Below are 27,217 nucleotides of genomic sequence, written 5' to 3' on the forward strand. Positions count from 1 at the left end.
TCTGTCTCCTTATAAGCAAAATATAAAGAAATGAGGTTTGACTCAGTGCTTTTGCACAATATTATACTAAGAAATCACAAGAAAAAAATAGCAGCTGCACAGCTAGTGATTGAATTTGTCTCATATTCAATTCTTAATTGAATTTATCACTTGAATAATCAGTCCTGTAAATGCCTCCTGTGATCTATTTACAGCTTGTTCCGACCTCTCATCCACAGTTTATCAGCCTGGCAGACCAACATGACAGACTTTGGCTACATGCTACCATGTTCTGCTTTAAACTCTACAGTTTCCTGTCCACAAAAAGGGGTTTTAATTCAGTTATGGCTCCCTGGCAACTGTATGACCCCCCCTGTTATTGCTGGAACCAGAAACTAACATCGTGATGGTCCTTGTCAGATTAGGCCAATCAATGACACACTGACCAGAGGACAGCGGAAAAAGAGAAAGAGGAAGAGGAGGAGTAGAAGGAGAAGGAGAACCGAGGGATGCGCGTGGATGTGTGTTTGTTGAGGGAGGGGGGCAGCTCCTCCCATAATTAAGTTAGTGTGCTGCGCTGGAGGTCCATGTTTACGGGGCAGACGAAGGAGTTTCCTTCACTCTGTGGAGACTGCAGGAGAAGCTCTCTCACTCTCTTCTGTCTCTGGTTATTTCTGCAACTCATCCTTCACTGCGCTGCGACTGGCTGACCTACACGAGGACAAGACGGGGGGTGAAGAAGCAGCAGCAACACCTGCCTAACCCTTCACTGCTGCCGCCATCCCTCCGTCCGTCCCCGCTTCCTGCCCAGTCTTGGACCTCGTCTCCGCCGATCTCTCCGCCACCCCCGCTGCCATCATGTGCGACTGTTTCCACCTGGCCTTTCCCAACTGGCACGCTGCCTCCTCTGGGACGAGTGGGTATCATTATCTTTACGCTCTCTGCTCTCCTCCCCCCCTTGTTTTTTCTCCGTATGACTTTGCCCGTTCTCCCCAGAGCAATTCGCCGATTGAGCAGCAGGGTTCAGTAGTGCAGTGGGAGAGATTTTGTTTGCGTGCGTGCGTGTGATGGAGAGAGGCAGTGAGCGAGTGTAAGGCGGTTGGTGCTGATGCTGAGCTGTGTTGCTGACCTGCAGTGAGTGCTGGGTGTGTCTGCAGAGCGCAGAGGAGTGTTTGAAGATGTCATCATTGAGAGGATGTCAGGCAGCTCTGCGTTTCTCTCCTGCTCTGTTTGAAGCGCAGCCTGAAAGGCAAACAGACCTGATATTTTTACCGTGGCAGTTCAGCAAATCAGGGTTAAAAATAGAAACATGACAACTTAGACTGAAATAAAAAAACGAACAAACACTGAAATGTGTACAAAAAAACATGCCCAAAATTCCCAGGAATATCTGTGATGAAAAATGAATCTGACAGCTCTGTATAATTTAATCTTGCATCCTTTTTCCTACTAAGTTTGTTACCATTTGGAGTTTAAATGAACCAGATATAAATTTGTTTGGGTCAGGGTTAGTGGGCTTGGACCATATATAGTTTATGTGCACATGTGAAATATTTTTAAATTAACATTTTGTAGGAAATAACCCTGTTACACATTTGCAACATGTATGAGTCATTCTGTGTTTTGAGTTGAGTGGATGTTTTCTGGTGCACGGACTTTCTTCTGTGCCTTACAAGCATAATTAGGGAAGGTGTTCTTACCAAGGCTGCAAAAAGTCAAACAGTGTAATGAGTTTCAGCAACATAAAAGGCTGATCAGATATTCAGGGTCAGGAGAAAACGATAAGCACGCTTATCTGAAGTTTCTATCGGCCTAATTATGAAAAATGTGTTTATTATAAACAGGAAATCTGTGTTTTTCATTAGTGGACATCCATGATTACACGGTGAAGACATTCCTTACTGTCTTGAAAAATGTTGAGCTAAGGGTTCAGCTGATGCTTGCTGTAAAAAGGAACATGAAACATGACATTACTGCTCCCCCTTTCTATTTCCCACAGTTCTCCTCATTTACTTCCATCTCTACTCTGAATTAAATCTCCCTCAAAATGATGCGAGGTTTGTTCTGCTTTGAGAAGCTTCAGGAAACGCTCAAGGTCAAAGAGAGAGAGAAATAAAAAAAGAGAGACAGTGAGGAAGTTATCCGGATAAGTGGCTGATCAACAAGACACTGGAAGCCAAAACAAACGATCCTGATCCATTATGGAGTATCACGCCTGAGTTGGACAAATTCATTTTTAATATGTGTGGACTGTTCCCATGTTTATTTTTGTTTAACAGCATGTCGTGGGAACACGGGCAGATTAGGATGCAAATTCCAGAGCTGTGACGAAACTCGCTGTAAGTTTGAAGCAGATTAATAGATTGAAAGCATGCGCTTTGGAGTCTCATGTTAATATAATCCATGCAGAAAATCTAATTCAGCTTTTTTTCCCCTCCCTTGACTAAAATCCTATTATAATTTGGATCCCAGCAAACTGCTTCCAACTAAAAGGAGCTTGTGTCTGACTGTTGCACAGGAAAAAAACAAACAAAAACGGAGCAGAATCCAAATCCACGAGCACAAATAATGAACTGTATTACTTTATATTAGTTTAGTGAAGACTTCAGGGAGCTTTTAAAACAGGAAACACAAAGTAGAGCAGAGGGTGGTTATGTAAGAGATGAGCTGAGGACAGGACAACACGATGCAGTTAGGATTTGCAATGCAATTCTACAGTTTAGATTTTTGTTTACGATCTTATTTGAATCTTTACCCACATAAACAAGAATATGTAGGTTTATATGCCATTGCATTGCGTTATTTAGTTTAAGTGCTCACACATCAGTGTTGCTTGAAAGCAGACACGCCGGCTTGAGCCCGCAGAGATCAGCCACACCCAAATCCAGCACCAAATCATGCAGGTTCTGCACCACAAACGGCTTACTCATCTATGGAGGGTGCTTTGAATCTGATAAATATAATAGAAAGTCAGATTGAAACATTAGGCTTTGCTTTCCTCTAACTTCTGATAAGTCAAACAAAAAATAAAAACTGTGCTCTCTGATTTTATTTTGACATGTTTAGTTGCAAATGTTCGGCGAACATGTGGGAAAGGAGTTTCTAAGAGTGCAGTGCCCGTAGCAGAGGCGGGAATAAAGAACATCCACCTTAAGTGGTGAATAACATAAGGAATGTATCAATCTGTCATTTCAGTCCCCCCGTAGTGTACAATGCACAAACACACCGCACACCATCCACAGTGAGTTACAGTTTTAACTGTGGATGAAAATCCAGATCGGAAATACTCCACAACACCATCACTGTGTTTCTGTATAATAACAGGACCAGGCTCTAGCCATGCTGGCACCTAAAGGCTGTATATTAAGGATGTAAGTTAAGGATGTGTATAAAGCTTACTTCTAGTGTAACACATGATGCTCACAAAGACAATTAGATTATGATGCTAAGCAAGCATCCTCTGTTTACCATCCCAGTTTTACATGTTTGTGTGCTATCATCTGTTGATTAGCACTGCAGTCAAGGTTAGAAGGCAGTCCTTCTATTAGCTGTTCAGAAAGTATCAGACCTAAACTGGTTGCCCGATGATGGATGGCACTAGATGGAAACTTCAGGTACTGCAAAACTTAAAATTAGCTGTGCCACAGCAATGGGAGCTCTTTTATGTCTTTACCCAAAAATCTGTTTACAGAGGCTTCAGTGATTAATGGATCTTTAATGTGTTTGTGCTTAAGTTTGTTTACAGAAAAGACTCAATAAGAACTTATCAAGAATCTACTTAGTAACTCTTTTAACTAATTCTTCTGATTTGTCAGTTTTTTTTTAACCCAGAGCTCTGACCAAACTGAACTTACACCTTGCAGTTTAATACTTATCACTGTTATTAATTTATTTACAATTTCTACCTGCGTAATGTGCTCTTACATAATTACAGAATTGTGATTTTTTTTGTATACATCATGCAGTGTCAATAAACAAATCTTAATCTTCAGGATCTATTTCGTAACTCTTCGATGATTAGCAATGAAACGTAAATTAAGTTTATTAAAGTACAAATGGTCTACATAGAGTTAGTGCATTACATATTCTCAAAATCTCCTTTTTTCTCTGAGTAACATGCAAAGAGTTAAATCTCTGAACCAAAGTTGTCTTGGGGGTTCTTGCAAAACAATATAGAGTGACACAACTTGAGGAAAGGTGTGACTGCGACCTTAAAGTGTCCCGCCTCCTTTGTCCGTCTTAGGCTGAAGAAATCATTTTATCCACTTCAGCAGCCACACTCACACCAGGAATGGTTAAGAGCAGTTTGGAGCTTTTCTTACTGACACAGTTTACGTTCAGGAGTTCAGCAAACAGCAGCTTAAGGTAGGTCAGCTGCTTGCTGTAACATCATGGGAAAATCTTTACTATTTTTGCCAGTCAGACCTGGTCTGAAAGAGAAGGATGTTGATGAGTGCATGAGAAGGATTCTTCTCTTTCACTCGCTATTTCAGGTAATGGTGTAGGCGGCTGTAAGGACTCTCACATTTTTATGTTTTTTAACATGTCTAGACTGTGTTGTGCTCACTCACTGAGTTCACAGAGAAAATCTTTTGAGATGAATAGATATATGTTGATAAATGTCCTCTTATGCTATTTCTAATCACATGAATCCACAATGACTTTATCAGATGTGAAAAAAAGCTGAGCTGGATTGTCTTTTCATTGCTCTTAAACTGTCTTGAAGGCTTAACCTTGAGGCAGCAACACATCCTGATGCAGTAAGAAGTTTTTAAACCATCACTCTCTTGCCCGAACTTTCTTCTAATGCACTTACACAGGCTGTGAGAGCTCTTCACATGACATACATTACTGTAATGCAGCGGGTGGGGTGTCAGTGTGATGGTGAGTTGAGAAACTGTATGGATCTACCATATACACAGGCCAAATGTTGCACATATTTCTGTTATTTTAAGTCATTCTGTTTTTCATTGATGGCTTTAAAAGAAAACTTACTACAATAATTTGTTTTTGCTTCAAATTAGACTTTTGCTTGTAAATTACGATGTGGTGTTTGCACTAATGAAGTTGACACTTTCATTATGGTTTTTTGAGCTCCAAATTTAGCCACAGTTTAGTGTTTTTTGAGTTTTTGTCCTGCAACATATCAGCTATGCCCAAATAAAACACCTAAAGCAGCTGCGCATAGACCAGCGTTATTCCTGCAATGAAAATGATTTGTTTGTCCATGTAGCATTAATTTATTCAACTTTAAGTTCTACTGACAGTACTTTTTTTTTTATCAGTATTTAGAGTTTTTTAGTCAACAATACTATAAAACTACAGAAATCATACTGTATGCCTGTGTAATTCTCCACTCGACAAGCCTTGTTTTAAATGTACAACATCCCTGAAACAAAGGAACTCTCAAAATAATGTTAACGAATGGTTTATTTAAAAAGGAATTAACTTGAATAGAGCAGGTAATAATTATAATCTGGTTAACTTGATTAATTTGGAGTCAGACTTTCCCTTTTTGGCAGCCTTGATGGGCTAAGCTGAGAGGTTGCAAAGTCCAATCTGTGGGTCAATACAGTGGATCACTTAACAGAGGCAGCAGCTCCCTGGAGGGAATTATTGCCAGGAAGAACTCTAAATAGTCTAATCATCGGCTCCAGAGTCTCCGAGCCTCAAAACAACTGCCAGCGGTCAGACTGGGTGGAAGTCTTATGCTTTGTCTTTGTGCAAATCATTTCTGTGTTTTTTTTTATTCATACAACAAAAGGATTATAAAACACAAGTGTGAGCTACTTTTACATGGTGTCGTTTTCATACTAATAGAGGACAGAGGACAAAGGACAGTGATCCCTCTTGAATCATCCCTATTTTTTTATATTTTTCATTTTTATGTCTTTATATCTGAACATTTTCAGGGGCATGTCTTTTAATTTGTCTTTTAACATGTCTTTTAAAGCCACTTAACACTGACCTATGACTTATTCAATTATGAAAAGGGACCCAACTCAAGAGATGAACCAGGCACTTTGTTACAAAAACACATCATGTTTTTCTGACACCTGTTAGAGGATATTTCAAGCTATGTTTAAGAGTAAAGGTGGTCATCCCAAATATTGAAGTTCATATGCATTAGGATTGTACACACATCTGTTTTTTCCTTTTATACTGTATTTCCAATATATGTTTATACAAGTTTCAATGTATCTCTGCAGCTATTTCACATGTTCCTATCAAAATGTAAAGAAATGAAAGGTGGCTCAAGACTTTTGCACATTACTGTATAATCTGCTACAATGAAATAAATTTCAATATTATGAATCGTGTTCAGTGCATTTTATTTGCTGTTTTTGTAAACGGAGGAGTGTGATTTTTTTGCCAGGTGCCTTTTTGCATGACATATTTGTGGTTTTGTAGTAACAGGACAGACTTTGTTTAGCTGCTGTGTGACCGGACTAAAATCACTTAATGTGATTTTCTATTTATTTAGGGATTAATATGCAAAATATTTACGCAATAAACTTGTGCATGCAGAAAATGAAGCATTAGAGGTCAACAGTTTACGTTTAAAGTATTGCAATACACAGATGTCATATCAGATACTATGTTATTGTGGTTTTTTTTTTTTTTTTGTGAACAGGACCTGGGCGACGGCTGCAAGGCCCAGAGCCTGCCACAGAGGACTCAGTAAGTGAATTTACTGTGACACAAAGTGACATGCTTGTTTTTTCTTCATTTCATTTCTTTGTTAGTTACTGTAAGTTTTGTGCTGTGACTTCATTTCATTCATTATTAATTTGAGCCATCTGCAGCTGGTGATATTGTTCACTTTAGTGCAGCTTTATATAATGATGTTGATTTTTTCAACACGAATACCGACATCTTTCCATGTGTCAGTATTCCTTCAAATTTTTGAAACTGGAGGGAAAAACTGTCACAACATAACATAACATAACATAACATAACATAACATGAGGGCATTATATTGTGTAAGTAAATGTGTCACTGTGAATGAGTGACAAGGGAGTAGGTGGTCCTACTGGGAGATCAACACTGTGGAATAATAACATTAAAGTTGTTAAATCAATAGTTCATATACTTCAGACTATAAAACTTTACATTTACAGATGTGTGTATTATGTCCTTACTGTTTTTGTCCTGTTTTTATATTTATATTTTATATTAATCCCCCTTTTCCATATTTAGCACATTTTCACCAACAAACAGCTGAAATGTTTCATTCCATAGAAGGAAATCTAATGTACATTCTCAACGTTGTCATATGTTTTTAGGATTTTGTATTATACAGTGACAACAGACTGTATGGAGTAACGCGTCTAGATCACCAAAGTGATCAACAGTTCAGTTTCTGTTTGAAGGCGGTCACATATTCCTGTGCCTTAAAACTGGATCCACCATGTTTGATTGATAGATTATGATGTTGATGTTGGAGTCCGAGCTAATAAATACTGAACATCAGTTATTTTAACTTTACAGCAAAGCAAATAGAGACAAGACTTAGTGCTAATGGAGACTTTGCACAGATAGGCAAATAACAACAACCCATTACAACTTACACTTTTTATCAGAGAAGAAATTTGTACAAATCAGTGTATAGTATTTATACAGATTGGCTGACTAATATTTGTGCTGCACTGAAAAATGATCACATCAGTCTAATATAAACAAGGCTGTCACCGATCATGGGGTAGCAGCTGAAAACCAACAACTTTTGATTAATTCTGGTTTGGATGATGGATGATGAAAATGAGAATCTACACTTCATTCACACACACACACACACACACACACACACACACACACACACACACACACACACACACACACACACACACAAAGTATTTTGCTCAAAGTGTTGGCCTGACAGACTAGCCAACGCTGCCATCTCAGGAAACACACCAATAATGTGACAGTTTTTAAATGCCAAATAGCTAAACACCCAGTCAGTGATGCTTTTGGCTAAACAAGGTGCTATCGCACTATCTGGGATGCAATTTTCCTCCATATCTTTTTTTTTTGTTGTTTATGCTGCAGGTGCATCTGCATGAGTTTTAATAAGAAAACATTTTATATGCAGCTCATGAAAATAGATGCTTTCTAGGCTTGATAATATCCAAATGAAATGATATGAAATTTCTTAGGGGTGATGATGAAAACAGGTTTGTTTTCATGTTTACTGACCTTATGTCCATGCAGATGTGTGATGAGCCATCTCAGTTCGCAGAGAGTGAGAGACCACGCCCACAAGGGTCATCTCCAGTTGAGGAGTATCCTGAGACTGAAAAATACAGTGACAGTGATAAAGAGGTACAGAGAAACACCACACATATTTTAAGTTACGTGTGCGCTTCATGTTTTAAGGTCCTACAACATCACTCGATCCCCTATGAGTAAGCACTTGGCATGAACCAAGCTCAGCCCCCCCCCCCAAGCTTTTAGCTTGTTTAGTCTTGAAAATCCAGTTAAGACAATAGAACAGAACATTGTTTACAATACAACCATGTCCAAAAAAATCAGGCTTCTCTGGCAGAAATAACTGGCTTTCTCTTAATTCTTCACCTCAGCTGGGAAATTATAACGCTGCTACTTCACTGCATGTAAACTCACAGTTATTGAATAGTCTGCGTGTAAGTCAACGGTCTATTTTTCAGGCCAAAAAATAAATGAAGTTAGAAAAACAAACTTGTGACTGAAAGAAAGAAGTTTGTGTATTCGACTCAGTTATACTCACACGGCTGCATGTCCTGAAATGACAAAAAAAAAAAAGGTGAAACTGAAGAAGACAGTTTCTGGACAGCATCCACATGAAAATGTAGAAACTGTGAAAGATAACATTGTGTTTTTATTAGTTGTTCTATTACTTACTTTCTATAACTTATTTCTCTTTACAGATTTGTGTGCTAATGTGTGGTCCAAGATGAGCTCTGCATTGTATAATATTGCAATAACTTGGCTACTCCCCTGTATAAATGAATGTACCCTCCTGATCTGAGTATTATAAGATTACTTTTTAAACCCCTTTGCTCCTCTTAAACTCCTTGTAGTGTGAAGCAGAGCATGACCCACGCCACAAAGGTGGGACTGGAAAGAAAACCAAAAAGTCTGGGCTTGGGTCCATGTTTGAAAAGCGCTCTACTCCAAAGATGAGTAAACTCAAGGTGAGACATTTCTAGCTTTTCCTCTCTGTACTGCATTTGTAAATCCTTTCAAGCTATGCAGCTGCAGAAAAAAAAATCAGTGCTAAAGATAAAATGACTGTCCTTTTTTTGCACTGGCAGGAAGCTGAGAGCCCCGAATCTGAGGTGATAGTGAAAACGGCCAAAGATGGATGTGCAGAGGGTCTCATTTATGGTGGAGGGGGAAAAGAAGGGATTTTCATTAAGGAAGTAGTGCCAGAGTCACCAGCCTCCAAAAATCTAAAACTGAAAGAAGGTAAACCTGTGGCTAAAAATTAGTCTCATTAAAATTATTATAGGTTTAAAGCTCCTTGTTAAGTCTCTATATTATTACATTACATTACTATGTATTATTACATTCTGTATTCTACTTGATTTTATGTTATGCTATTGTAGAATTTTTAATTTGCAATATTCAATTGACAATTACACTGCTCAAAAAATTAAAGGAACACTTTTAATTAGAGTAAAACATCAAGTCAGTCAAACTGCTGGGATACTGACGTGGTCAGATATGTAGCAGAGGGGCTTGTTAATCAGTTTCAGCTGCTTTGGTGCTAATGAAATCAACAACAGGTACACTAGAAGGGCAATGGTGCGACAAAACAGGAATGTTTTACAGGTTGAGGCGAGATTTTTCCTTCCTCATCTTTTCTGACTAGTTTTGTATTTGGCTGGGATCAGTGTCACTACTGGTAGCATGAGGTGATATCAGGACTATGCAGAGGCTGGAGAAATAGTCCAACTTCTCCAGGATGGGACATCAATATGTGACATTGCCAGAAGGTTTGCTGTGTCTCCCAGCACAGTCTCAAGAGCATGGAGCAGGTTCCAGGAGACAGGCAGTTACTCTAGGAGAGTCAATGGAGCCATAGAAGGCCTTTAACCTATCAGCAGGGCCTGTATCTGCTCATTTGGGATAGGAGGAACAGGATGAGCACTGCCAGAGCTACAAAATGACCTCCTGCAGGCTAAAAACAAACTTTCCAACATCTTCTAGTCGGTCCTATGCTCACTGCCCAGCACTCTGGAGCCTTATTGTCATTGCCATAGAATACCAGAATTGACTGGCCGGTGTACCATCTGTGCTTTTCACAGATGAGAGCAGGTTCACCCTGAGCACAGGTGACAGACATGAAAGCATCTGGAGAAGCCATGGAGAACATTATGCTGCCCGTAACATCATTCAACATGAATGGATTGGTGGTGGGTCACTGATGGTCTGGGGAGGCATATTCATGAAGGGATACACAGACTAGACAGGGTAGGTGACAGCCCCCTGTCTGCCATTAGGTATTGGAATGAACTTCTTGGAGTTCCTTAATGGGGTGTGCTCCTTTATGATAGAAGGATCAGGATGAGCTACAAAATGACCTCCTGTAGGCCAAAAACAGATTTACACAGGACCTTATAATAATAATGGATTGCATTTATACAGCACTTTTCGGGGCCCTTAAAGCACTTTACAATTCCACTATTCATTCACACACTGGTGGAGGCAAGCTACAGCTGCCCTGGGGCAGACTGACAGAAGCGAGGTTGCCATATCGCACCATTGGCCCCTCTGGCCATCACCAGTAGGCAGTAGGGTAAAGTGTCTTGGCCAAGGACACAACGACCGAGACTGTCTGAGGCGGGGCTCGAACCGGCAACCTTCCGATTACAAGACGAACTGCCAACTCTTGAGCCACGATTGCCCTTATGCAGGCGCAGTTGATCCTGGGTTCCTCCTTGTAGGCAACGGTACCTGGAGGATGAATGAATTGATACCATTGACTGGTTCATACGCTTATCTGACCTAAATCCAACAGGGATGTTATGTTTCGGTCCATACAATGCTACCCCGTTGTAGGAACCTGGTAATGCCTTGGTCCAGATTTGGAAGGAGATCCCCCAGGACACCATCTGTTGTCTCACTGGAAGCATTGCCTGAATTTGTCATGCATGAATTCAAGCACAAAATGACACCCAACTACAACTGGGTGTCATTTTGAGCTGCTGCAATGAAATTTTGGCAAAATGGACTAGTCTGCTTTTTGAATTCAGCCCCCTGTAAGTTGATAATTTTTATTTCAATCAAATGATGAGGCCATTCATTCCTAACACATTACAGAGTTCTTATCAGCGTCGATATCCAGCATGATTTTTTTCCTCCCATTGAGATCTTATGTGTTTTCAAAGTGTTACTATAATTTTTTTAGCACTGTATGTTAAACACAAGCAAATGTTAATGTTATTCTTTATTTGATTTTTTATTGAACACTTCAATTTTTATCAACTAGAAATGGGACTTAAAGTCTGCTCATCAAAGTCCTTTTGAAATATTTTGTCTTGTCTACACAGGTGATCAGATTTTGAGTGCCACTGTGTATTTTGACAACATGTCATATGAGGATGCCATTCAGATTCTGGAGCATGCTCAGGCATATAAACTGAAGCTTTGCTTGAAGCGCAAGCCAGAGATCACAGAGACCGAACCAGCCATCGAATCTGACGTTATACCTGTAACTATTCTCAAAGTTGTCTGCTCAAACTCTTTGTTAGTTATTTTTATTTGTTAGTAACGACTTACCTTTAATTTTTATGCTTCTTAACAGGAAGAAGACCTCCACACTCCACAGATGAGAGAACAAGGAAAAACTAAAAGACGCGGAGAAGCTCGCATTTCGTGGCCCAAGTTTTCATCCTTTGGAAAAGGGCGAAAATCACGTTTTACAAGGTCTCACAGTTCCTCAGAGGCTGAGGAACAAAGAAAGCTTGAACTCAGCCCAACAACAAGTGACACAGAGTCACCAATAAAAACTCAGGATGCTCTCAAATACAAGAAAAAGCATAAAATAAAACTACCTGGTCTGACAAAGAGAGGCCGGATAAGTTCATCTGAGGAGCAGGACACAGATGTGCAAACTGGACAGATCAGTTGTGACACTCACCACACACAAGAATCTGATATGCTTTCACCTGAGTGCCTTGAAAGCCCCTCAGGAGAAATGCCTGAAGCCTATGTGAAAAAAGATCTGAAAGTAATGAAAGATGTGCAACTTGAAGAAACCAATCTAACGGTTCGTGAAGCTCAACCTATTCAACATAAGGTGGAACTTATCAGTATAGATAGCACTTTGAAAACAGCAGATTTAACTGTGGCTCTAGCAGATCAAGAAAGCCCCTCTCATTTCAAGTCCCCTGAGGGGAAAAAAAAGAAGAAAGAAAGGTCTGAATTAAAAATGAAAATTCTGGGGAAGGATAAATCACACAAGAAAGAAGCAAAAGCAAAATCGTCACCAAAAAGGCTAAAAACACTAGGGGCAAGTTTTGACTTAGCTGATCATCCTGAAAATGAAAAATCTGACTTAATCCCAAACTTTGAGTCACACACAGAAGATCCTACTCTTTATGCTAAGGTGGAACATAATTTATCTGATGTTGCAGTTTCACAAAAATATCCACAGAAAAGTGAAGCAAAAAGGCAGAAAGGCAAAGAAATCCAAGAAAAACACGAAGACAGAAGAACAGGGGAAACTGTCAAACTGACGAAACTCAGTTTGGGTGACGTTGGTGCTGAGGAAATCACAGATGATCCTTATAAGAGACTGGCAAAAAGCAGTGATTTCAGAACCCAACTTCCCAAACGGGAAGAGATTGAGATACCAGGTATGGAGGATAAGTCTGTGAAGACGAGAGCAAAAAGAATTAAAGAACCTAAGGTAAACTATACAGGACAGAATGGAGAATTTCAAGCGGAAACTGTGCAACTGTCAATTGATGTTGACAGTGTGAAAGAGGCAGTTTCTAAATTGCCTGGATATAAGCTGCCTAAAGTTGATACATCTGGCATGCCTATTCCAGAAGAAATTACTGTGATAGATGCAAATGCTCAAAGAATATCAGTGAAAACGCCTACAAAAGTGGTAGACACCAAAACAAAGCATGGAGCAAGTCTTACAAAGTTTGACACAACTTCTTCTCTAGAAATTTCCAAGACTACAGTTAAGCTGTCACAAATCACAACCGGGCAATTAACCTCAGAGGATCTTTTAACTGAAACAACAGTAAAAACTGATAAGGAACATGAAACTAAGAAAAAACAAAGCAGCAAAGAGATTAAAACTGGGACCTATAAAAGAGAAGATATTATAATACCGGGAAAGGAAAGTTTAGAGAAAGTATCTAGTCTTCAAGCACATGTGGCTGATGAAACACGAGGAACAGAGGGTATCAACTCTGAATATGAATCAGATAAGAAATCAAAGAAGGCAAAGATGACAGTGCCTAGCTTTGGGATAGCAAAGCCAGACATAAGAATCCCCAATATTGGAATTGTCTTGCCAAAACAAAATATCTTTCAGCAAAAAGGGGACACAACAAAAGGAGAAAAAGCTGAATTCCTCCGAGAAGTAACGACATCAAAAGATGAAATTAAAAAAGAAAAGGGGCAGAGTGAAGGAGTTGTATGTGAGGTTGTGATTCCTGAACTCGATAGCATTGAATACATTGACTCAGTAGATGGTTCACCAGCCAAAAAGGACAATGGCATTAGGCTTACAGGTTTTGATGTAAATCTTGAGTCAAAAACAAACGTGGATATTTCCCTGAAAGAAATTAGAAAAGAAGCAAAAAGTGCAGAAACTGAAGAGCATGCAGTTAAATTGCCTCAATTTGGAGCTATTACTACATACATCAGTGTAAATGTGCCCGATGGAGATAAGCCTATAAACACTGATGAAGCTGAGACAAAAACTCTTGAAAGAGAGGGAAAGGGTAGCAAGTTTAAAGTGCCAAATGTTGGTATCTCCATGCCAAGGGTGAAAGGAATAAAAACGGATTCAAGTCTATCAAAGAAAGGTGTAGCTGTGACACCACCGCCTGAGACCGACGTTACACTTGGAAGTGTAGATGTTTGTATTGCAGAACGAATAATGGAGGCAGAAAAATATGACCAGGAAATAAAACATCCTCGGGCAGAAGGTGATTTTGATAGGCAAGGAGGCAAGTTCAAGATGCCAAAGTTAGGAATTGCAATGCCGAAAATAAAAGGGTCTGAATTTGACTTCAGTGTATCAGAGAAAAATGAAGATATGAAACTGTCAGAAACAAAACGGAAGGTGAAACCCTCTGATGCTGAACTAAAGAAAACCTCTGATGCCGAAATTAGAGCTCCTGAAATGAAAGTTGTAGAAAAGTATGTAGACGAATCACCATCAAAATTTAAGATGCCAACGTTCAAGCTACCTAAATTTGGATCTCCTGTGGCCAACACCAGTCATGAAGTACATGATAAATTAAAAGACATTGAAATTTGTGAAACACAGCTGAAATCAACTGAAGGTGTCAATGTTAACATTCCAACACCAAATACTGATATTGTGGGATCATCTATTGATGTGAAAACAGATGATGTCAAACCACAGACTGAAATTAAAACTAAAATCGATGTAAGTCTTGGGAGTGCAGAAGCTTTCTTTCCCCAGGAAAAGACTGGAGATGAAACCGAAGTACATGAAAGCAAGTTCAAATTGCCAAAATTTGGAATAACAATGCCAAAAGTAAAAGGACCAGAAGTTGATTTTAACTTATTGAAGGGAGATGTAGATGAAACACTTGAAGAAGCCAAAACTGATGCTGAACGTAAAAAACACTCTGCTCAAATGGAAACCGAAGATCCTGATATTGAAGATCTGACAAAGGACAATGAGAACTCACTTTCAAAATTTAAGATGCCCACATTCAAACTACCAAAATTCGGAGTTGGTATCCCAAGTGCCACAACAGAAATACCTGATTTGGACACAGGTATCAAAATAGAAGGTGCTGATATTAGTATCCCTGAAGAGGTTCTTGAAGTGAACATAGCAGCACCCAGCATTGAATTAAAAGAACATGAAGGCAAAGGAAGTAAGTTCAAATTGCCAAGTCTTGGATTTTCTGTCCCTCAAACAAAAGGACCGGACATTGATTTAAATTTTTCAAAGAAAAGCATAGATATTACTCTTCCAGAAGCTGAAGTCAAACTCCCTGATGTTGAAGTTGAAAAAAATTCTGCTGAGGTTGACATGAAAATTGAGACTAACGAAAAAAAAGAATCACCATCAAAGGTTAAGATGCCAACATTCCACTTACCAAAACTTGGCATTGGTGTCACAAGTGCAACAGCAAAAGTACCGGATATGGACAAATGTATCAAAATAGATGGTGCTGATATTAGTATCCCCGAAGAGGTTCTTGAAGTTAACATAGCAGCACCCAGCACAGAATTGAAAGAGCCTTCAATCTCCTTGAAAACCAGTGGATCTGAACATGAAGGAAAAGGAAGTAAGTTCAAATTGCCAAGTCTTGGATTTTCTGTCCATCAAGCCAAAGCGCCTGACATTGATTTAAGCTCATCAAAGCAAGACATACATATTACACTTCCAGAAGCTACAGCTGAAGTCACACTCCATGATGTTGAAGTAGAGAAACCTTCTGTTGAAACTGAAATTGAAGCTGAGACAAAAGACAAGAAAGGATCACCATCAAAGTTTAAGATGCCACCATTCCAATTACCCAAATTTGGCATTGGTATCACAAGTGCAACAGCAGAGGTACCGGATATGGACAAAGGTATCAAAATAAATGGTGCTGATATTGAGATTCCTGAAGAGGTTCTTGAAATTAACATTGCAGCACCCAGCACTGAATTCAAAGAACCTCCAATCTCCTTGGAAACCAGTGAATCTGAATATGAAGGAAAAGGAATCAAGTTCAAGCTGCCAAGTCTCGGATTGTCTGTCCCAAAAAGAAAAGGGCCTGACACTGATTTAAGCTTATCAAAGAAAGATGTAGATGTTACACTTCCAGAAGCTAAAGATAAAGTCACACTCCCTGATATGGAAGTGGAAACTGAAGCTCCTGAGTTCAAAGTTGAGACAAAAGACAAAAAAGGATCACCATCAAAGTTTAAGATGCCAACATTCAAATTACCCAAATTTGGTGCCCGTGACACAAGTGCAACAGCAGAGGTAACGGATATGGACAAAGGCATAAAAATAGATGGTGGTGATATTAGTATCCCTGAAGAGGTTCTTGAAGTTAACATAGCAGCACCCAGCACTGAATTCAAAGAACCTTCACTCACCCTGAAAACTACAGGAGCTGAACGTGAAGGCAAAGGAAGTAAGTTCAAACTGCCAAGTCTTGGATTGTCTGTCACAAAAACCAAAGTACCTGACATTGATTTGAGCTTATCGAAGACAGACGTAGATGTTACGTTTCCAGAAGCCAAAACTGAAGCCAAACTCCCTGATGTTGAAGTAGAGAAACATTCTGTTGAAATTGAAATTGAAGCTCCTGAGTTCAAAGTTGAGACAAAAGACAAAAAAGAATCACCATCAAAATTTAAGATGCCTACACTGAAATTACCCAAATTTGGCATTGGTATCCCAAGTGCCACAGCAAAAGTACCTGATTTGGACACAGGTATCAAAGTAGAAGGTGCTGATGTTAGTATACCTGAAGAGGTTCTTGAAGTTAACATAGCAGCACCCAGCACTGAATTCAAAGAACCTTCACTCACCATGAAAACTACAGGAGCTGAACGTGAAGGAAAAGGAAGTAAGTTCAAACTGCCAAGTCTTGGATTGTCTGTCCCTCAAGCCAAGGGACCTGACATTGATTTAAGTTTATCAGAGAAAGATGTAGAAGTTACACTTCCAGAAGCCAACGCTGAAGTCAGACTCCCTGATGTTGAAATTGAAAAATCTTCTGTTGAAGTGGAAATTGAAGCTCCTGAGATAAAGATTGAAACAAAGGGAAAGAAAGGATCACCATCAAAGTTTAAGATGCCAACATTCCAACTGCCAAAATTTGGAGTTGGTATCACAAGTACAACAGCAGAGGTACCGGATATGGACAAAGGCATAAAAATAGATGGTGCTGATATTGAGATTCCTGAAGAGGTTCTTGAAGTTAACATTGCAGTACCCAGCACTGAATTAAAAGAACCTTCAATCTCCTTGAAAACCAGTGGATCTGAACATGACGGAAAAGGAAGTAAGTTCAAACTGCCAAGTCTTGGATTGTCTGTCCCAAAAACAAAAGGGCCTGACATTGATTTAAGCTTATCGAAGAAAGATGTAGATGCTGCACTTCCAGAAGCTAAAGCTGAAGTCAAACTCCCTGATGTTGAAGTAGAGAAACCTTCTGTTGAAATTGAAATTGAAGCTCCTGAGTTCAAAGTTGAGACAAAAGACAAAAAAGGATCACCATCAAAATTTAAGATGCCTACATTCAAATTACCCAGATTTGGTATTGGTATCCCAAGTGGTACAGCAAAAGTACCTGATTTGGACACAGATGTTAAAGTAGAAGGAGCTGATATTAGTATACCTAAAGAGGGTCTTGAAGTTAACATAGCAGCGCCCAGCACTGAATTCAAAGAACCTTCACTCACCCTGAAAACTACAGGAGCTGAACATGAAGGCAAAGGAAGTAAGTTCAAACTGCCAAGTCTTGGATTGTCTGTCCCTCAAGCCAAAGGACCAGATATCGATTTAAGTTTATCAAAGAAAGATGTTGATGTTACACTTCCAGAAGCCAAAGCTGAAGTCAAACTCCCTGATGTTGAAGTAGAAAAACCTTGTGTTGAAGTGGAAATTGAAGCTCCTGAGATAAAGATTGAAACAAAGGGAAAGAAAGGATCACCATCAAAGTTTAAGATGCCAACATTCCAAATTCCAAAATTTGGAGTGGGTGTCACAAGTGCAACAGCAGAGGTACCGGATATGGACAAAGGCATAAAAATAGATGGTGCTGATGTTAAGATTCCTGAAGAGGTTCTTGAAGTTGGCGTTGCAGCACCCAGCACTGAATTAAAAGAACCTTCAATCTCCTTGAAAACCAGTGGATATGAACATGAAGTAAAAGGAAGTAAGTTCAAACTGCCAAGTCTTGGATTGTCTGTCCCAAAAACCAAAGGGCCTGACATTGATTTAAGCTTATCGAAGAAAGATGTAGATGCTGCACTTCCAGAAGCTAAAGCTGAAGTCAAAATCCCTGATGTTGAAGTAGAGAAACCTTCTGTTGAAGTGGAAATTGAAGCTCCTGAGTTCAAAGTTGAGACAAAAGATAAAAAAGGATCACCATCAAAGTTTAAGATGCCTACATTCAAATTACCCAAATTTGGCATTGGTATCCCAAGTGGTACAGCAAAAGTACCTGATTTGGACACGGATGTTAAAGTAGATGGTGGTGATATTAGTATCCCTGAAGAGGTTCTTGAAGTTAACATAGCAGCACCCAGCACTGAATTCAAAGAACCTTCACTCACCCTGAAAACTACAGGAGCTGAACATGAAGGCAAAGGAAGTAAGTTCAAACTGCCAAGTCTTGGATTGTCTGTCCCTCAAGCCAAAGGACCAGATATCAATTTAAGTTTATCAAAGAAAGATGTTGATGTTACACTTCCAGAATCCAAAGCTGAAGTCAAACTCCCTGATGTTGAAATTGAAAAACCTTGTGCTGAAGTGGAAATTGAAGCTCCTGAGATAAAGATTGAAACAAAGGGAAAGAAAGGATCACCATCAAAGTTTAAGATGCCAACATTCCAAATTCCAAAATTTGGAGTGGGTGTCACAAGTGCAACAGCAGAGGTACCGGATATGGACAAAGGCATAAAAATAGATGGTGCTGATATTAAGATTCCTGAAGAGGTTCTTGAAGTTGGCGTTGCAGTACCCAGCACTGAATTAAAAGAACCTTCAATCTCCTTGAAAACCAGTGGATATGAACATGAAGTAAAAGGAAGTAAGTTCACACTGCCAAGTCTTGGATTGTCTGTCCCAAAAACCAAAGGGCCTGACATTGATTTAAGCTTATCGAAGAAAGACTTGCATGTTACACTTCCAGAAGCTAAAGCTGAAGTCAAACTCCCTGATGTTGAAGTAGAGAAACCTTCTGTTGAAATTGAAATTGAAGCTCCTGAGTTCAAAGTTGAGACAAAAGACAAAAAAGGATCACCATCAAAATTTAAGATGCCTACATTCAAATTACCCAAATTTGGCATTGGTATCCCAAGTGGTACAGCAAAAGTACCTGATTTGGACACGGATGTTAAAGTAGATGGTGGTGATATTAGTATCCCTGAAGAGGTTCTTGAAGTTAACATAGCAGCACCCAGCACTGAATTCAAAGAACCTTCACTCACCCTGAAAACTACAGGAGCTGAACATGAAGGAAAAGGAAATAAGTTCAAACTGCCAAGTCTTGGATTGTCTGTCCCTCAAGCCAAAGGACCAGATATCAATTTAAGTTTATCAAAGAAAGATGTTGATGTTACACTTCCAGTAGCCAAAGCTGAAGTCAAGCTCCCTGATGTTGAAGTAGAAAAACCTTGTGTTGAAGTGGAAATTGAAGCTCCTGAGATAAAGATTGAAACAAAGGGAAAGAAAGGATCACCATCAAAGTTTAAGATGCCAACATTCCAAATTCCAAAATTTGGAGTGGGTGTCACAAGTGCAACAGCAGAGGTACCGGATATGGACAAAGGCATAAAAATAGATGGTGCTGATGTTGAGATTCCTGAAGAGGTTCTTGAAGTTAACATTGCAGCACCCAGCACTGAATTCAAAGAACCTCCAATCTCCTTGGAAACCAGTGAATCTGAATATGAAGGAAAAGGAATCAAGTTCAAGCTGCCAAGTCTCGGATTGTCTGTCCCAAAAAGAAAAGGGCCTGACACTGATTTAAGCTTATCAAAGAAAGATGTAGATGTTACACTTCCAGAAGCTAAAGATAAAGTCACACTCCCTGATATGGAAGTGGAAACTGAAGCTCCTGAGTTCAAAGTTGAGACAAAAGACAAAAAAGGATCACCATCAAAATTTAAGATGCCTACATTCAAATTACCCAAATTTGGCATTGGTATCCCAAGTGGTACAGCAAAAGTACCTGATTTGGACACGGATGTTAAAGTAGATGGTGGTGATATTAGTATCCCTGAAGAGGTTCTTGAAGTTAACATAGCAGCACCCAGCACTGAATTCAAAGAACCTCCACTCACCCTGAAAACTACAGGAGCTGAACATGAAGGAAAAGGAAATAAGTTCAAACTGCCAAGTCTTGGATTGTCTGTCCCTCAAGCCAAAGGACCAGATATCAATTTAAGTTTATCAAAGAAAGATGTTGATGTTACACTTCCAGTAGCCAAAGCTGAAGTCAAGCTCCCTGATGTTGAAGTAGAAAAACCTTGTGTTGAAGTGGAAATTGAAGCTCCTGAGATAAAGATTGAAACAAAGGGAAAGAAAGGATCACCATCAAAGTTTAAGATGCCAACATTCCAAATTCCAAAATTTGGAGTGGGTGTCACAAGTGCAACAGCAGAGGTACCGGATATGGACAAAGGCATAAAAATAGATGGTGCTGATGTTGAGATTCCTGAAGAGGTTCTTGAAGTTAACATTGCAGCACCCAGCACTGAATTAAAAGAACCTTCACTCACCCTGAAAACTACAGGAGCTGAAAGTGAAGGCAAAGGAAGTAAGTTCAAACTGCCAAGTCTTGGATTGTCTGTCACAAAAACCAAAGGGCCTGACATTGATTTAAGCTTATCGAAGAAAGATGTAGATGCTGCACTTCCAGAAGCTAAAGCTGAAGTCAAACTCCCTGATGTTGAAGTAGAGAAACCTTCTGTTGAAATTGAAGCTCCTGAGTTCAAAGTTGAGACAAAAGACAAAAAGGGATCACCATCAAAATTTAAGATGCCTACATTCAAATTACCCAAATTTGGCATTGGTATCCCAAGTGGTACAGCAAAAGTACCTGATTTGGACACGGATGTTAAAGTAGATGGTGGTGATATTAGTATCCCTGAAGAGGTTCTTGAAGTTAACATAGCAGCACCCAGCACTGAATTCAAAGAACCTTCACTCACCCTGAAAACAACAGGAGCTGAAAGTGAAGGCAAAGGAAGTAAGTTCAAACTGCCAAGTCTTGGATTGTCTGTCCCTCAAGCCAAAGGACCAGATATCGATTTAAGTTTATCAAAGAAAGATGTAGATATTACACTTCCAGAAGCCAACGCTGAAGTCAAGCTCCCTGATGTTGAAGTAGAAAAACCTTGTGTTGAAGTGGAAATTGAAGCTCCTGAGATAAAGATTGAAACAAAGGGAAAGAAAGGATCACCATCAAAGTTTAAGATGCCTACATTCCAATTGCCAAAATTTGGAGTTGGTGTCACAAGTGCAACAGCAGAGGTACCGGATATGAAGAAAGGTATTAAAATTGATGGTGTTGATATTGAGATTCCTGAAGAGGTTCTTGAAGTTGGCGTTGCAGCACCCAGCACTGAATTAAAAGAACCTTCAATCTCCTTGAAAACCAGTGGATCTGAACATGAAGGAAAAGGAAGTAAGTTCAAACTGCCAAGTCTTGGATTGTCTGTCCCAAAAACAAAAGGGCCTGACATTGATTTAAGCTTATCGAAGACAGACATAGATGTTACACTTCCAGAAGCTAAAGCTGAAATCAAACTCCCTGATGTTGAAGTAGAGAAACCTTCTGTTGAAGTGGAAATTGGAGCTCCTGAGTTCAAAGTTGAGACAAAAGATAGAAAAGGATCACCATCAAAATTTAAGATGCCTACATTCAAATTACCCAAATTTGGCATTGGTATCCCAAGTGGTACAGCAAAAGTACCTGATTTGGACACAGATGTTAAAGTAGATGGTGGTGATATTAGTATCCCTGAAGAGGTTCTTGAAGTCAACATTGCAGCACCCAGCACTGAATTCAAAGAACCTTCACTCACCCTGAAAACTGCAGGAGCTGAACATGAAGGAAAAGGAAGTAAGTTCAAACTGCCAAGTCTTGGATTGTCTGTCCCTCAAACAAAAGGGCCTGACATTGATTTAAGTTTATCAAAGAAAGATGTAGATGTTACACTTCCAGAAGCCAAAGCTGAAGTCAAGCTCCCTGATGTTGAAATTGAAAAACCTTCTGTTGAAGTTGGAATTGAAGCTCCTGAGATAAAGATTGAAACAAAGGGAAAGAAAGGATCACCATCAAAGTTTAAGATGCCAACATTCCAACTGCCAAAATTTGGAGTGGGTGTCACAAGTTCAACAGCAGAGGCACCGGATATGGAGAAAGGCATGAAAATAGATGGTGCTGATATTGAGATTCCTGAAGAGGTTCTTGAAGTTGGCGTTGCAGTACCCAGCACTGAATTAAAAGAACCTTCAATCTCCTTGAAAACCAGTGGATATGAACATGAAGTAAAAGGAAGTAAGTTCAAACTGCCAAGTCTTGGATTGTCTTTCCCTCAAACAAAAGGGCCTGACATTGATTTAAGCTTATCGAAGAAAGATGTAGATGTTACAGTTCCAAAAGCCAAAGCTGACAAAGCTGGTAAGGCCCCTGAGGAAGATATCAACATTGATGTTCCCGGAGTTGATGTCATACTACCAGAAGTCAAAACAGATGTACATCTTCCAGATACCGATCTTAAAGAATCCTCACATATTATCATAGAGGGGGGAACCGATACAAACCTTGAGGCTAAATTGAAAAAGCCAAGATTTTCATTGCCAAAATTTTCATTTTCCAAGCAAAGTGTAAAAGACCCTGAAGTCGATATCAGTCTCCCAAAAACTGATGTTATTTTTCTGCAAGGTGATATAGTCAAACAACCTGACAATGAGTTCAGTATGGAAGTAAGTGATGTGAATAAAGGAATTAAAATTGATGCAGCACCCGGCATTGACTCTGAAGGTTTAGCTGTAGATGTGAAAGCTAAAGGAGGTGAGATATCTGGAAGCAAGTTTAAAATGCCAAATCTGGCCATCTCAATGACTAAAGTTAAAAGTCCTGAAATAGATTTAAGTTTATCAAAGAAAGATGTTGATATTTCCTTACCAGAGGTAACAGCTGACATCAAACTACTCCATATTGAAGGCAAAGAAACTGAGGGTTCTACTTCATTACCGGAAACACCTACAATTGAGGCCGAAGTCAAGTCAAAACGACCAAGTTGGACATTTCCAAAATTTTCCTTTTCAAGGACAGCCGATAAGGCCCCAGCTATTGATGTCAAAATTGAAACACCCAAAGCTGAGATTATATCAAGCAAAACAGAAGTCTGTCTAGCAGAAGCTGAAATCAAAGGACCTTCAATGGAAGAACCACCTGCTGAAGAAACTGAAACAAACTTGAAAAAACCTAAATTTTCACTTCCGAGATTTTCTTTTTCAAAGTCAAGTATTAAAGAATCGGAGTTAAGTGATGAGCTTCCACAAGCTGATGTTTCTGTTTCAGAGGGAGAAATAAAAGTTAAACAACCTGAAATGGAAATTAAAGCTCCTGAGCAAGAAGCTGGGCAAGGAAGCCCATTTAAGTTCCCAAATTTAGGCATTGTACAAACAAAACCAAAAGGACCTGAAGTGGATTTAAAATCATCAATAAACAATGTTGACAGCAAACGGCCAGAAATAAAAGCAGAGGTCAAAATCTCAGAAGAAGTCAAACAATCTTCATCTAGTTTGGGAATCAAGTCTTCTGAGACAAAAGCAAAATCAAAAGATGCTGAAGGATCCCCTTTAAAAGAAAAAATTTCACCACTGAAAATGCCAAAATTTAGCAGTGCTTCCTTTGACGTTACCATGGAAGCACCCAAAACAGGAAAAGTAATTGACATTCATGGATCTAAACCTAAGGAGGATATTTCTGTCACCGACAAAGATTCGATTGTTAATATTAAAATGGATTATTCCAAAGGTATAATATCAGAATCCGAAACACCCAAGACTGAGACTGATGTTGTGGGTCTTCCATCACCAAGTAAATTCAAACTACCATCTTTTAAAATGCCCAGGCTTAGCTTCTCAAAGTCTAAACCTGAAGAGGAACAGCTTCCTGTTGAAATAGAAGATAAAGAAGCTCAACTGGAAATGGAAGTTGAAACAAAAGGAGAAAGTAAATCACCAAAAATGATTCTGACATCATTTGGTGAGATCCTAAAGACTATTGATGTTGAATTTGATGTTCCAAAAGCAGACCAAGTTGAAGAAAATCTTGTAGTCTCAAAAGAAGTTCAAGAAATAGGCGAACATGCTGGAAAGCAATTAGAAGCAAAGGAAAAAGGAGCAAGTACCATACAAGATATTTCCAAGAGTCCCGAGAGGACAGGTTGGTTTAAATTTCCTAAGTTTGGCCTGTCTTCCCCTTCAGAAGCCCCCAGTGCTCCTGAGAAATGTGAACAAAAGGATGAAAAGAGCCCAGTAGGGGGAACGGGGGACGAGGAAATTAGCCCCACCTTTTCTGTCCAATCATCGGATGCCTTCGCTGATATAAGTTCTGCAGTCACAAGTGAGCATGTTGGCCCATCCATATCTTCCCCAACAAAGGTAACTGTCAAATATTCTGATCCAAATGTTGCTACTGAGCTTGAAGAGACACACAGTAACATCTTTACTTCGGCCACGAGGACTGAACTGATCTCAGTTCAGCCTAACTTACCGGAGAAAATCACTATTCTGTCCTCTGGAATATCATCGTCATCAGAAGACACGTGCAGATTGGAATCGGGAAAACTACACGTCATTACAACAAATATACAAGCAACCCCAGAAGCACAGCATGCCCAGTTACTAACTGATATTGAAGCTGAATTAGCTGAAGGCCTTCCCTTAAAATCAGAAGCTAATGAAACTACATCATGGACTGTGGAAGGCTCAGACAGTGGCAACAGAGCGGTGTTTGAGAGGCACTTAGTGACGAAAACCTCAACTGAAAGAAGTGAAAGCAGAGAGACAATTGTTATAACCAAACAAATTACTCATGTATTTGACTCTTCTGAGCCCATCTCTGGTGAGACAGCGTCATCTATACAGCGACTGAGAGACTCTGTGCACTCTGAGAAAATGAGGTTCTTTGACGATGCTGAGAAGTGAGGCAACTGGAAATAATTCATGTGTAAAGATACTATTTCTCTTTGCCTAGACCTGAATGTCAGAGGAGACAAGTGAATGAAAACATGCTGGAAACTGGGAAAGGAAGTTAGCATGTTTAACTTACCGATCACAGAGAACAATCTGTCAGTCTTCAGGCATTACAACATGATGGTGACGTGCTGTGCTATGATGCTGACCTACAAAAAAAATATGCATTCCTGTAATTCACGCTGACAGTCTGTTGAAGATACTAACAATGTGTATAACTGTGTCCTTACTTCAAATTATAGCAAGGCCTTAGCAAATATCCTTGCTCAAGATGCAGAATGTTTGACTTTTGCTTACCAAAATCTCTAAAACTCATTTTGCAGTTTTTCACTACTGACTAATTTACTTGTGTGTGTACTTTACAAAATGATAATCACCAGTGCCGTCAACTAAAATTTCTGACTGTTTGAGACTGATGCAAAAATCAATTTATTTTACTGACATTCCAAATTGTGTTTACAGTAATTTCACTATAACGCTTACAGTATATACAAACTACAATAGCATAATGCAGTTAAGATAGAACAAAGAATATGTATGTATTGCACCAAGATACTGTTGTCGCTGTAGCTAAAATGTAAAGAGACAATAGCAATGCAAAGCTGAAATGAAAAGCGTATGATCAAACAGAGCAAATGTACTGCTAAAACTATATTTTTTATTAATACTTTGCTACTTTGAACCTAATTTGCCACACTAGAAATCTGTCTGGACTCTGTTTTCTTTCCATATCACTGTACAAAGTGGGGCTATTGAACCGGCTATATAAATAGCTTTTAATGACCTTTGGGATTTTATTGGATAACTGCTCGTGTTTTGATTCTGATAGGCTTTAACTTAACTTGTTTGCAAAGTTATAGACAATAAATGCTATTATATCCAAAACTATGTTTGTGTGTGTGTTTGTGTGTCTATAGTGAAATTAATAAAAAGCACAGTTTTCAATCTGTAGTCAATATGTTTGCACACTAGATGGAGACAAAGTTCATAACTATGGTAACATATCATCACGAATATGCTTCATGTTATATACAGATAATTCACAGTTTACTGTATGAATAAGTCCCTGTGCACAGTGTGAAACTTCTGTGTTAGCTTAACTACAGATTTCCTTGTTATGGGCTTTTTTTTTTTTTTACAGCAATTGAAATTCCTTCACAAACCTCATTTAAATATCATGAAATATACAGAACAAGAAAAAAAGCTTCTTCCACTCCAACTTTGAAAATGTAAAACGTATCAGTGTACCTTACAATTACACCATAGCGTGCCAACTATCAAGCACTCACTCGTTGTCTATGCTAACCGAATTGTTATGTGCTGCCTTCAAGAGCGTCCCGTCACTTCCTTCTTTCTTCCGGAAACGATGTTAAAATTATTGCTGGTGCAGGTTTCTCGCGTCCTGTGTTTCACAGAGAAACTGCATGTATATAAAATTAGACCCTAATCACACATTGGCCATAAATGTGTCTCACAGCATCAAAATATTCATCAACTCTAATTTAAACATAGTTTGTCAAATGGAAATATCCAACAAACTCTTGTAGGAAATTTGAAACGAATGTGTCTTGCAAGTCGTTTTTCTTTGTCATCTAAGAAACATCAACTACACCTATGTGGACATGTGTATCAATAATATGTACATCATAAAGTTGTTTCCAAATTTATTTTAAAACCATGTTCTTTTAAAAGAACTTACTGGTGTCTATCTTTCATCTAGACACTGAACCTATTTGCAGTGACTATTTAAGTCTCAGAAACATTAAACCATCTACATCAGGAATGCCAAACTTATTTTATATCCTGGGTGTCTCAAACATAATAAATATAGTAGAGAGTAAAAAAGGGTAAAAACCCTTTCTGCTATTTTATCTAATATTTAACTACTACGGCAATGCATGGCGATGGGGGACATCTGCATCAATAGGAAAAGCTGTTAAACTATAATACAGTTAAGTTCAATCTCTTTGACATTTTCCAAAAGCTTTCCAGGATTGGAGTCTTTCCCTGGCTGATTCTGGCCCGTGGGCCTTATGTTTGGCATCCCTAATTTTGATTACCCCCCCCCCCCACACACACACA

At 39.2% G+C, this 27,217-nt stretch overlaps 1 protein-coding gene and 1 long non-coding RNA gene across 2 annotated transcripts; one reads left to right on the plus strand and one right to left on the minus strand.

Annotated features, from left to right (window-relative positions):
* Positions 1-787: 787 nt before the first annotated feature.
* Positions 788-26,023, plus strand: LOC120740046 (neuroblast differentiation-associated protein AHNAK). Its single transcript, XM_040042127.1, has 7 exons — positions 788-895; positions 6,614-6,660; positions 8,191-8,301; positions 9,039-9,152; positions 9,273-9,426; positions 11,514-11,674; positions 11,768-26,023. Exons 1-7 carry the CDS (start codon positions 838-840, stop codon positions 25,085-25,087), a joined length of 13,965 nt encoding a protein of 4,654 aa, XP_039898061.1. The 5' UTR covers positions 788-837; the 3' UTR covers positions 25,088-26,023.
* LOC120740047 lies at positions 832-8,278 on the minus strand. Its single transcript, XR_005697316.1, has 3 exons — positions 8,176-8,278; positions 2,800-2,929; positions 832-1,221 (listed from the first exon to the last, which is right to left on the minus strand). It is a non-coding gene; the product is annotated as an uncharacterized LOC120740047 (long non-coding RNA).
* Positions 26,024-27,217: the final 1,194 nt, after the last annotated feature.

Source organism: Simochromis diagramma, unplaced genomic scaffold (assembly GCF_900408965.1).
Source record: "Simochromis diagramma unplaced genomic scaffold, fSimDia1.1 OVJJ01000304.1, whole genome shotgun sequence".
Lineage (NCBI taxonomy): Eukaryota > Metazoa > Chordata > Actinopteri > Cichliformes > Cichlidae > Simochromis > Simochromis diagramma.

Coding starts and splice junctions, on each gene's coding strand:
- LOC120740046 (XM_040042127.1), top strand. CDS start 838: ATGTGCGACTGTTTCCACCTGGCCTTTCCCAACTGGCACGCTGCCTCC. Junction 8,302..9,038: donor ACAGTGACAGTGATAAAGAG/GTACAGAGAAAC, acceptor AACTCCTTGTAG/TGTGAAGCAGAGCATGACCC. Junction 9,153..9,272: donor CAAAGATGAGTAAACTCAAG/GTGAGACATTTC, acceptor TTGCACTGGCAG/GAAGCTGAGAGCCCCGAATC.